The 12,158-nt window shown below is 39.9% G+C and overlaps 2 protein-coding genes across 2 annotated transcripts in view; one reads left to right on the top strand and one right to left on the bottom strand.

The window, feature by feature from the left end:
• LOC137259027 (probable ATP-dependent RNA helicase DHX35) overlaps window positions 1-12,158 on the bottom strand; it is a 113,313-nt gene that overhangs the window by 66,732 nt on the left and 34,423 nt on the right. The window lies entirely within an intron of this gene.
• On the top strand, window positions 3,224-4,339 carry LOC137258580 (probable G-protein coupled receptor B0563.6). The gene has a single exon (XM_067796289.1). It carries the CDS (start codon window positions 3,224-3,226, stop codon window positions 4,337-4,339), a length of 1,116 nt encoding a protein of 371 aa, XP_067652390.1.

Genomic DNA, 12,158 nt, shown 5'->3' on the forward strand with positions numbered 1-12,158 from the left:
GAAGTCAGCAAGCTTGACTATCTAATCCCATCAGTCTCCTCTTATGACAAGCATGGGTTGCTGAAGACAAATTCTAACCCAGATTTCATGGGTACCCCATAAGAAGCTCCTGCTTGTTTAAACTGGAGGAGCTCTTACTTGTACAGACAGAAGGAGATCTTGCTGGGAGCCTTGATGTTTCGTAGAGTTGTTGCTTTAAGTAATAATAACTATACATACACCTGTAGGCACCATGCCACAAAATCTTGACAACGTTTTGGCCCATATTATATTTCTATATGTTTTCATATAAACAATTGTCCTGTACATCAAAAACTGTGGCACAAGGTATTGATGGTGTTTGTCAAATTCAATCACAAGTTGTGTGTAAGATATTCATATAGAGTGTCTCAAGGGACATAACTCTATAGGAGACTCTATTCCATGCCTCGGCATAATAATGGACCATGAATATAATCTTGGGTCATTTGACACCCTATACAAGCCCTTGTTCATTTGAATTTACATTAAATCATTGGGATTTAAGTTGAAATCAGAGTAGTTTATTTCTTCCAACATATGATGAAAACAATCTTCATGTCAACATAACACCACCATTGATAGAAATACAAAACATCTTCTCTCAGTCCGGTCTTCTGTTTTTTACATGGAATCAATTACTGCTCTGTCTGACTATTAATGTCAATGTTAAGAGATAAAAACAGAAAAACATGACAACATAATTGCGAAAATACCCATCTAGCGTTTCCACCACCACTTGATATAAACTTGATCATCACATCGCAATCATCATTAGTGACATCTGATATTGATAATAACCACTTATAACATGATTCGGCAGTCCATCATGGGTTTTATATTACTAATTCATCAATCTGATCACAAGAATCATTGTCATCCATTTTGAAACAGAATGTAACCCTCGCCCACATTCACAAAATGAATTTTTCGGTTTGGAAATAATAATCTCATGTACATGTATTTATATTGTTATTGCTTTTTAGACTTCTAATTAAGGACCGGTTGTGACATAAATAACATTATCCTATCAACTGTTTCTGTTTCTGTCATCAAACACAGGAGTTGGTAGGCTAATAATAAACTGTTTGCCATTTACATTTGTTTGAAATAGTCCAGTTGTATCTGAGAGCGTCCACAGCAACACGTCAACTATCAACACCAAAACGATACGTCAACAATCAACACCAAAACTACTGTTGATGAACAAATATTATTGGATTATATGACTTGACTGTGATATTTAGGGACATAAGTCATTTATCATAGGTGGTTGTGGGTGAGGCTTTTGGTTATTTGTTTTGTGTTTAACACAGCACTTGGTAATATTTCATCTATACAGAAGTGGTCTCTAAATAATTGAGACTACTGGACCACACAATTAAGTGATCAATGTCATGGGCAAAGTTCTAATTGGGATATGATTACATGTGTCAGCACCCGTGAAGGTCAAGGTTAGAATTGATCTTCAGCAAGCCATGCTTGTTGTAAGTGGCGACTAATGGGACTGGGTGGTCAGACTTGTCATCTGTTCACAATTGTGCAGATCGATGCTCATGCTGTTGATCACTAGCATTGTCTGGTCGAGACTCAATTATTTACAGACCAGTACCATATGGCTGGAATTAAGCTGAGTGCTACATAAAAGTAAACACACTCTCTCACTACTTGTGTCAACCATATCAGCGAGCCTGACTACCTGATCTTGTTAGTTGCCTCTTATGACAAGCATGGGTTAATGAAGATCAAGCCTAACCAGGATCTTCATGGGTATGGTGGATTAGAGGAGTGGGAATGAGGGAGGATCCTCAAACTATCAAAATGTTATATTTACAATGAAATGAATACACAATCATGAGGAGAGTTACAGAAATATGCGCATTTGACAATAAAATATAAAAAGGAATTGCTTACTCCTGCAGTAAATGACAGTTCCCTATGCATCGTAATCTAGTTTTGGTGCCAGTTGTGGCTTCATTGTTTAAACCCTGAAGTGGGTAGCTTATCCAATCAATGGTAAGGTCTAACACCCACTTACAATCAAGTATTGACTAGTAAATATCTTGTTGATTATTCGGTCAATGCTGCATTCAAGGACTTCTCAGTCTCATGCCAGATGTGGCAAGTGTTGGATTTCCCATGAGGAACAACGTCAGGGTGATGTATTTAGTTACGACTCAACTCCCGGACTTCAAGTCATTTTTCATGAACATATTTGTATATAACCATCATTGGAACTGTGAATCTGGGACTTTGAACCCAGGTTCATGTTATTCTGACATATATATTATTAATGTGATAGAGAGATGACAAGGGTTTACTGTCCATATTGTGTTTTTATAGCAATGTGCATGCACATTCATGTCATGTGTGCATGTGTATGTGCACATGTGTATGTGCATGCACGGCTGCTCAGTGATTTACCAGTCCACAGTCCTGCAGATATCAGAAGTACATATTAAAATCTTGTAGGAAAGACATGCCAATGGATGAGGTGCCCGTAGTTAACCTATGTTACAGTTTTACATCAAGCAGAAATGTGCATCTAGCCCACATACATGCAGAGAATGGATGCTGAAAGAATACATTACATTATATCCAAAGGAACACAGAATTATATTCTGTGTTTGACATGACACTGCATGACTGGACAGGATGTGTTTGGCAGTGAGACCTTCAATACAGTGGAAGCTGTCAAAACCGGCATCTGTCCAATCTGTGTCAACACCTGCATAAAATGTCAGTCCCGTCCATGACATGTACATTTATTATCAGTTCTACAATCGGACACGTTGCCTAAACTGGATTATTTCTTCATTCCCGATGAGTGCCAGTTTAGACAGCTTCCACTTTTTGACTCACTAAGCACCCAGCAACAACATGGCTATTACCTATGCGCCATATTTCAATATGGACTCAAAACAAAGCTATGGTGATGATTATGTCCCAAGTATTTATCAATATGGAATGGGCACAAAAAACATTGACATGTCAAAGATGCTGTTATTGTTGCACAATATTAATAAGACTTAATTTGAAAATGTATCTTATAATCACATATTCAAAATGCAAAGAACATAATCATTTTAAAAACCTGTCACACATCTGATATATTCCCTGATGTTGAGTAAACAGTATTGTTTGTACTTTCAGGTCTGACTGGGACATTGATGATTTCCGAGTGCCCAAATCTTTCACAATGAATATGAATATCAGCAATGAATCTGTTGTGGCATCCATGCTGGAACACATTACCTACGACTACATCGGTCCAGCCATCTGTGTGTTCGGGATTCTCTGCAACATCCTCAACCTTCTAATTCTCACAGAACATTACCTAAAAGAGTCACCTTACTCTTATCTCACTGCCATGGCATGTGTTGACTTGGGTGCTTTAGCCTTGACCTTCATATACTTCGTGTTTGCTCGTAACCAGCCGTTTAGTTATTACTGGCGTTTTTTCGAGGCCCACCTGTACTACCCACTTGTAAATATCTGTTCCAATTCCAGTGTCTGGTTGATTGTCATGCTCACTATCGAACGATTCCTGTTTGTCTGTTACCCAATCTGGGCCAAAATATACTGTAACCGAACAGGTGCCAATGTTAAAATTGCCATCATTATTACTTGTATCGGCATCATAAACATTCCAAGATTCCTGGCTTTCCGTGTGGAATATAGGTACAACCCTGATGACCCAAAATATTACCTGTATTCAACCGACTTCAGAAAAACTCAGTTATTTACCATCATCAACTGGTTCTACAGCATCATCATCAACTTCATCCCCCTCACCGTGCTCTGCATCTCCAATGTCTACCTGGTATACGCAGTGCAGCGAGCACGACGTCAGCGCAAGGTTCTCCATATCCGAAATAACAAAGAAGCCACATGGAACCGAGAACAAATGCGTCTCACGATAACCCTCATCAGCATCGTGTGCCTGTTCATCATCTGTGTCATGCCATCTGCTTTTGCTGACCGTCCAAGTGCATACGCTCTTTTTGGTAAGGGACGACCCATTGCTGAATTCCTGCAGTCCACGTCATACAGAATCCTTCAGATCATATCAAATGTGCTCATCTGTTGCAACCTGTCACTTAACTTTGTCCTATACTGTGCGTTCAATGATAAGTTTGTGCGAGTATTTAAAATGATGCTGAATCGATGGAGAAAGTCACTACGGACACGTTCCCTGGGTAAACAGTTTCAGAAGGTACGAGTGAAGAAGACGACACTCAATGGGAATATTTCCTTGTCCAGTAGCGCCATCAGCAGCCAGAGTTTGTCTCAGCCATCTCGCATGACCACAATGACATAAACAGTCATGTCAACAATTACAAAACATTCATCATGATAAAACATCTAAGTGAACAATTACTGACTATAGCATGACACAGTTTATGTGAACAATTTCCATTTATAATGACAATGGGTTTGAAACGTCCATGTAAACAGACAATTACCATTTGTGATGACAATGGGTTTGAAACATCTATGTGAACAGACAATTACCATTTGTGATGAAAATGGGCTTGAAACATCTATGTGAACAGACAATTACCATTTGCATTGACAATGGGCTTGAAACACCTATGTGAACAATCAAACAATTACCATTTGTGATGACATTGGGTTTGAAACATTTATGTTAACAATTATCATTCATGATGACAATGGGCCTGAAACATATATGTGAACAATTGATATTTCTTGATGAAAGTGGGTTTGAAACATTTATGTGAACAATTTCCATTCATGACAATGGGTTTGAAACATCTAAGTAAACAATTACCATTGTCATTGACAATGACATGACTAACATATAATAGTCATGACAACAGTAGCGTGATATAGCAGATACCTACATGACCATATTTCAGTCAAGATTAAGCAGGTCATTTAAGTGAATTTGTAATGATCTTTACACTTGAACATTACAGGTACCTGTGAAGATGTTGGTTAGAATTTGAGGCAACTTATCAGATAAGGTGGTAAGGCTTAGTGATTTAGTTGATCCATGTCATTGTATCCCAGATTACAGCACATGATGTAAATCACATCACTGGATAGTTTGGATCAGACTCAATTTTTCTACAGTCAGCATATAGCTGGAATATTGCTAAAAAATTGAAATGAACCAAAAATAAAAATTATGGGAGAGCTATTAGAAATACTAATAAAGTCACAGGTGCTTTATTACTGAGAAGGGCAGGTGTTGTTACATGGCAGTCTAGAGTACTACAGTGATCACAATCATGCTGCGAGCATTAGCTGCCCCAGTCAGGTTGATAATACTTGTATGTGTTTGAGGGTATGATTGACAACATGGTCAATGTTTTTTGTTCCCATTTACATGTTTACAGTCATATTTTGCTGATGCCATGCTGAGACAATCAACACTCATTGCTTTCAATGAGCAGAAAATACAATATTTATATGGCAGATCAGAATTCCTGCTCAGAACACCATCTTGGTTACGAGAGGCTTTGTTGAGTTGAACCAGTGTCACAGAACACCATCTTGGCTACAACAGGAGCCCATGCCGAGTTGAACAGCGTCACAAAACACCATCTTTGCTACAACAGGAGCCCATGCCAAGTGGAACAGTGTCAGAACATCATCTTGGCTACAACAGGTGCCCATGCCAAGTGGAACAGTATCAGAATACCGCCTTGGCTACAATCCGAGGCCATGCCGGGTTGAACAGCATTACAGAATACAATCACACCATCTTGGCTATAACAGGAGGCCATGCCAAGCTGAACCAGTGTCACAGAACACCATCTGTACTACAATAGGAAGATATGCCGAGTTGAAGTTGAAAAGTGTCACAGAACACCATCTTGGCTACAACAGGAGGCCATGACGAGTTGAACAGCGTCACAGAACACCATCTCGGCTACAAGAGGAGCCCATGCCGAGTTGAACAGTGTCAAATCACCATCTTGACTACAACAGGAGCCCATGCCGAGTTGAACAGTGTCAGAACACCATCTTGGCTACCACAGGAGGCCATGCCGAGCTGAACCAGTGTCACAGAACACCATCTTGGCTACCACCGGAGGCCATGCCAAGCTGAGCCAGAGTCACAGAACACCATCTTGGCTGTAATGAAGGCCATGCCAAGCTGAACCACCAGGCCATGTTGAGATGAACCATGTTTACAGAATACCATCACCTACACTGAAGGATCCCCAGCTGAGTCACACCATCTTGCCAGAAGGATCCAAGACCAGAGAGAGACCTGGACCATATTTATAAGCTATATGAATTCCAACTGCTAGGATCTGACAATCTCCTGCCTCACTGGGATAAATATGTGGGAATTGAAGAGATGATCCACAGCCTGTGGGAAGTACTTTGTCACAACACTTTACACAGCATGAACCAGAACTGAAGTTACCTTTTGAAACTAGCAGCATTCAACCAGAAAATCCTGCTTTCTGATTGGGTTAGGTAACGCATGTGAAGGGGTGACTTTAGTGAGATTGAAACTTATCTTTTTTGTTTTCACAAATCTGTCTATAATGTAATGTCATGTTTTCATTTTCACTGAGGAATTTGTGTTCACAGATCCCAGGATAATCAGTGGTAAGAACTCTCATTTCACACGCACAAGGACCGTCCATGTTTGTTGATTTCTCAATGATTACATGCTGATCTTTAACAAGCAATTAAACAAAGCCATTCTGATTAACGTAATTAAGTATTTCAATATGAGATAGTTTAGTAAATTATCAATGCATATTCCATGATAATATTTTTAGCAACTAGAATCTTGTATGGGATCAATATTCACACAGTTCAGCATATTTCTAAATGCAAAGTAAACATAAAATGTATATATATTCATGAGACAATTTATTAACTCAAAACACAAGTACCTATTTCAAGAAAGTATGTATGTTTATGCTATGATGAAACTTATTTTACTAATCATGACTGCACTGAACCAATTATTTCTCTTAATATTTCAAATGAGCATTGCCATGAAATAACCAGAGTCAATTGTTGTATACTGTTTTGTTTTGTTTGTTTTTGTTGTCATGGTTATGATCAGTGAAGGTTGTCATGTAAATATGTCGATAGTTGCATATCATGTAGATGGGAAACAAACACACATAGTAACCGATCTTTCAGAAAATACAAAATATTGTTGTTGATAGTCTCTTGGAACAAAACATCTTCGACTAATGGACACGTGTTAATGTCAACCGCTGACAAAACTGGATAAACTTACATCTTGAAGTGAGAGACTTCACTTCTGATGTTTGCTTGAGAGTGATAGCACCAACCTATACAGGATCAATGGCAGTGAGGCAGAAGTTTAATAAGAATTGCCAGTGTATGAAATAAGGCCTGTCTGACTGCCCGAGAAGGGCTAGATTTCTGATAGACAGTCTAAATATACACCTAGCCAGCTTGATGGTCTGGCAAAAAAATTAGATGTTCGATACATCTGAGTAAATTAACAATATCTTGATGTCTGGTCTGGTTAAATCCATTTAAGGCTGGTAACATTCTGAAGTTACCAGCTCTAAGTCTGGCTGGATTTTTGGCTTATTTCATACACTCGAGATACAGTGTCACAAGACTGTTGCACTTTCAACTGAAATAATATGTGTGTTTCCAACTTTTGCTAATCAGAAAAACAGAATGTATACGTCACATTTTCAGGCCCTAAATAGAAACCTCATTTCGAGAGAATATCAGTGACCCAGTTACGATGTACAAAAACAAACTCAAAAAAGGTAAAAATAAACCATTAGGTAAGCTTGAAAATTGTATTTTCAGGAGGCCCAAATAATGTTTCTGTGTGTTGTTCTTAAATAATTTTACAAATTCTGCCATGTGTACAAAAAGATTGAATCCAAATATGTTGCCTGTCCTATAAGTATATTTTTGATATGATCAGTTTTTGTGTAGACAAAGTGACTGTTTTTCACTCAAATCATGTTAAAATATTGCATGTTACGATGCTGGATTTGTGTGTTGCACTGTAATTTGTTGTACCCTGAAGATAAAACTATATTTTCTTTGTAATTGGCTCATGATAATGAAATGTTATGAGCAGACCATATTAGGAGCACTACATTTGTATTTTTCAGTCTGTTAAAAATTAATCCTGGGAAATGTTTTTTTTTAATCTGCATATGGATACACAAAGTTAAACACTTATTTTTATACAATATGTAACCTTTTAGACACTAGTGTGCAGATTTGACATATTGGAATATGGTGAAGTATTGAACTAAGTGAGATTAGGTGTGGTGATCAAATAGGCTTTAACGTTGTACTTAAGAATATTTCACTCATATGACGATGTGCAATTGTGCAAGTGTATATGTGGCGCCTTAAATTTACTAGCCCAGACTTAAGCTGGTTTTATAGTGCTATTTCACTGAGATACCATGTCGCAGTGAAGCATGAATACCCAACACAGACACAGTATACTGACTCTGCACTCGACAACTCCTTGTTGTACCCATTAATGCAGAGCGCCAGACAGGGATCAACAAGTACCACTTTTCAATGTCGTTTGGTAGGACATAACCGAGGGTTAAAGTTGCGACCTTTTGCTCTCTGGATGCTCCAACTACTACACCATACAGGTGCATGCATGACACGCGCGCACGCGCGCACACACACACAGAGAGAGAGAGAGAGAGAGAGAGAGAGAGAGAGAGAGAGAGAGAAAGAGAGAGAAAGAGAGAGAGAAAGAGAGAGAGACAGAGAGAGAGAGAGAGATTTTCCACACCAGTTGGACAAGCTACACCTGAAAGTTACAAGTCCCAAAAACAATCCATCATTAAACTGCTAAAATAATGAACATTTTTATCAGGCCATAACCTTGCATGATTTAAAAGTGAGTTATAACTTAGCAAGTTGGAGAGAGTGGCATATATTTACAAAATGACCCTATGAAATTTCACTGGACAGTCGGACCTGTGGCATGGAGGGGGTCCGAGAAAGCACTAATTTTGAAGTCTGCGAACTCCAATGATCATCCAGGAGTTGTTTGTTGAATGTTGAATGTTGTTTCTACAATGACTTGAATGTTCTGTGATAACTGTTGTGTTAAGTGATAGAGCTGTCTTGAATATACCTGTTTGTTATAGTAAAACTGAATATCACTGAAATAAAGCTAAGAAAATCTATTCTACTGCAATTTGTGTGTTCATTGCTTAAACACACCAGTTATACTACCATGACTGATTCATACATGGTCTGTAGATCCTTCTAAACCGACACAGACCCGGACCCGATTTCTCGAAACAAACTTTTACTCAAACTTCAAACTGAGTTTGACAATTGAAACGGCTGAATTTTTTAAATAAAAAAGCCCACATCGAAAGTAATCCATAAACCAAATTCAAACTGTCTATCATGTTTGGGTGCTTGGGTAGCCTAGTGGTTACAGCGTTGGCTTGTCACGCCGAAGACCAGGGTTCAATTCTCCACATGGGTAGAACGTGTTCTCTGCCATGATATTGCTGGGATATTGCTAAAAGTGACATAAAACTCAGCCCATCAGTGAGTTAGTCTACTGTGTTTAAGTTTTTTATTGATTTTAGGTCTTTCTGTGAAATGCATTTTCTTGTGTTTTCTCAAATTTGAGTAAAAACTCAAAAAAGTCCAGAGTATTGAGAAATCAGTGTCTGGTCTGTAGACCCATCTGTATGGACCATCTTTGTCTGATGACACACATCTCACACACTCAATCTCAACGCGTCAAGCAGTTTAATTGAGGAAGACTTCACTCAATGTAAGCACCATGGACACACATCTCACACACTCCCTCTCAACATGTCAAGCAGCTGAACCCGAGGAAGACTTCACTCAATGCAAGCACCATGGACACACATCTCACACACTCCCTCTCAACGTGTCAAGCAGCTGAACCTGAGGAAGACTTCACTCAATGTAAGCACCATGGACACACATCTCACACACTCCCTCTCAATGTGTCAAGCAGCTGAACCCGAGGAAGACTTCACTCAATGCAAGCACCATGGACACACATCTCACACACTCCCTCTCAACGTGTCAAGCAGCTGAACCCGAGGAAGACTTCACTCAATGCAAGCACCATGGACACACATCTCACACACTCCCTCTCAATGTGTCAAGCAGCTGAACCTGAGGAAGACTTCACTCAATATAAGCACCATGGACACACATCTCACACACTCCCTCTCAATGTGTCAAGCAGCTGAACCTGAGGAAGACTTCACTCAATGCAAGCACCATGGACACACATCTCACACACTCCCTCTCAATGTGTCAAGCAGCTGAACCTGAGGAAGACTTCACTCAATGCAAGCACCATGGACACACATCTCACACACTCCCTCTCAATGTGTCAAGCAGCTGAACCTGAGGAAGACTTCACTCAATGCAAGCACCATGGACACACATCTCACACACTCCCTCTCAACGTGTCAAGCAGCTGAACCCGAGGAAGACTTCACTCAATGCAAGCACCATGGACACACATCTCACACACTCCCTCTCAACGTGTCAAGCAGCTGAACCCGAGGAAGACTTCACTCAATGCAAGCACCATGGACACACATCTTACACACTCCCTCTCAACGTGTCAAGCAGCTGAACCCGAGGAAGACTTCACTCAATGCAAGCACCATGGACACACATCTCACACACTCCCTCTCAACGTGTCAAGCAGCTGAACCTGAGGAAGACTTCACTCAATATAAGCACCATGGACACACATCTCACACACTCCCTCTCAATGTGTCAAGCAGCTGAACCCGAGGAAGACTTCACTCAATGCAAGCACCATGGACACACATCTCACACACTCCCTCTCAACGTGTTAAGCAGCTGAACCCGAGGAAGACTTCACTCTATGCAAGCACCATGGACACACATCTCACACACTCCCTCTCAACGTGTCAAGCAGCTGAACCCGAGGAAGACTTCACTCAATGCAAGCACCATGGACACACATCTCACACACTCCCTCTCAACATGTCAAGCAGCTGAACCCGAGGAAGACTTCACTCAATATAAGCACCATGGACACACATCTCACACACTCCCTCTCAACATGTCAAGCAGCTGAACCCGAGGAAGACTTCACTCAATATAAGCACCATGGACACACATCTCACACACTCCCTCTCAACATGTCAAGCAGCTGAACCCGAGGAAGACTTCACTCAATATAAGCACCACCTTTACACCCTTTAGCAGACTGTGACTTTAACAAACGAGAGATGGAAGCAGTTGATAAATCACATCCACTTTCAGTTGAAAGGAAATGTTTATCTCAAAAAGTCTGTAGCTGTAACTGGTAACAGGCTCTTGATTTAATGCTGATATTATTAACATTCCTGAAGCCAGTGGGACACTATGCCTGTTATATCCTATGCAGTGTTTTTATCCTCAACCAGAGAATTCCATCAAAACCTGGTCCTTTTTCTTTAGGCTACCTATTAGTACAGCTTAAACTACATAGTATACAACAGGTCTCCTAAACATGCTCACCTGCTGAGAACAGGGATTTAATTTCCCACACAGAAACAATGTATGTAGGCCTTATCTAGTGTACCCCCCATGATAGTATGTAATATTGCTAACAGATGCATACTCACTCACTACTGTTTCAACATACTAATGAAGATCATGAAGATCCACATTGATCTGCAGCAACGCTTGCTTGTCATGAGAGTCGACTATGGAGAGAGAGAGAGAGAGAGAGAGAGAGAGAGAGAGAGAGAGAGAGAGAGAGAGAGAGAGACTACTACTAACTACTACAATATAGGTATTTAAACCACGTCTTTGTCATGTCCAACGAAGCAATTTCACCCCACAGTGATCTTCCTAAAAATCTGATACAATGCATGTATGTCAAATGCTGAAATTTAAAGCACCTTATCTCATGCATGTGGGTAACATGACTGGTGCTATCTACACAATCCTTTGACAATGATTCCATTATGAAACAATAAAAGTGCGCCCCCTGCACTGGCCAGTATCAAATGACCAAGCTCTGTACAAGGCTGTTGGCAAAGAATACATAAAGTGCAAAACTGAAATAACCTAAACATCAAGCTATTAACCTGTGACCTTCTCTTGCAGCAATAAAGATAAGAGCTGACATGTCGGAGTGA

This window comes from Haliotis asinina, chromosome 12 (genome assembly GCF_037392515.1).
Source record: "Haliotis asinina isolate JCU_RB_2024 chromosome 12, JCU_Hal_asi_v2, whole genome shotgun sequence".
Lineage (NCBI taxonomy): Eukaryota > Metazoa > Mollusca > Gastropoda > Lepetellida > Haliotidae > Haliotis > Haliotis asinina.

Bases quoted from the DNA above. Each gene is read 5' to 3' on its own strand.
- LOC137258580 (XM_067796289.1), top strand. From the start codon at position 3,224: ATGAATATCAGCAATGAATCTGTTGTGGCATCCATGCTGGAACACATT.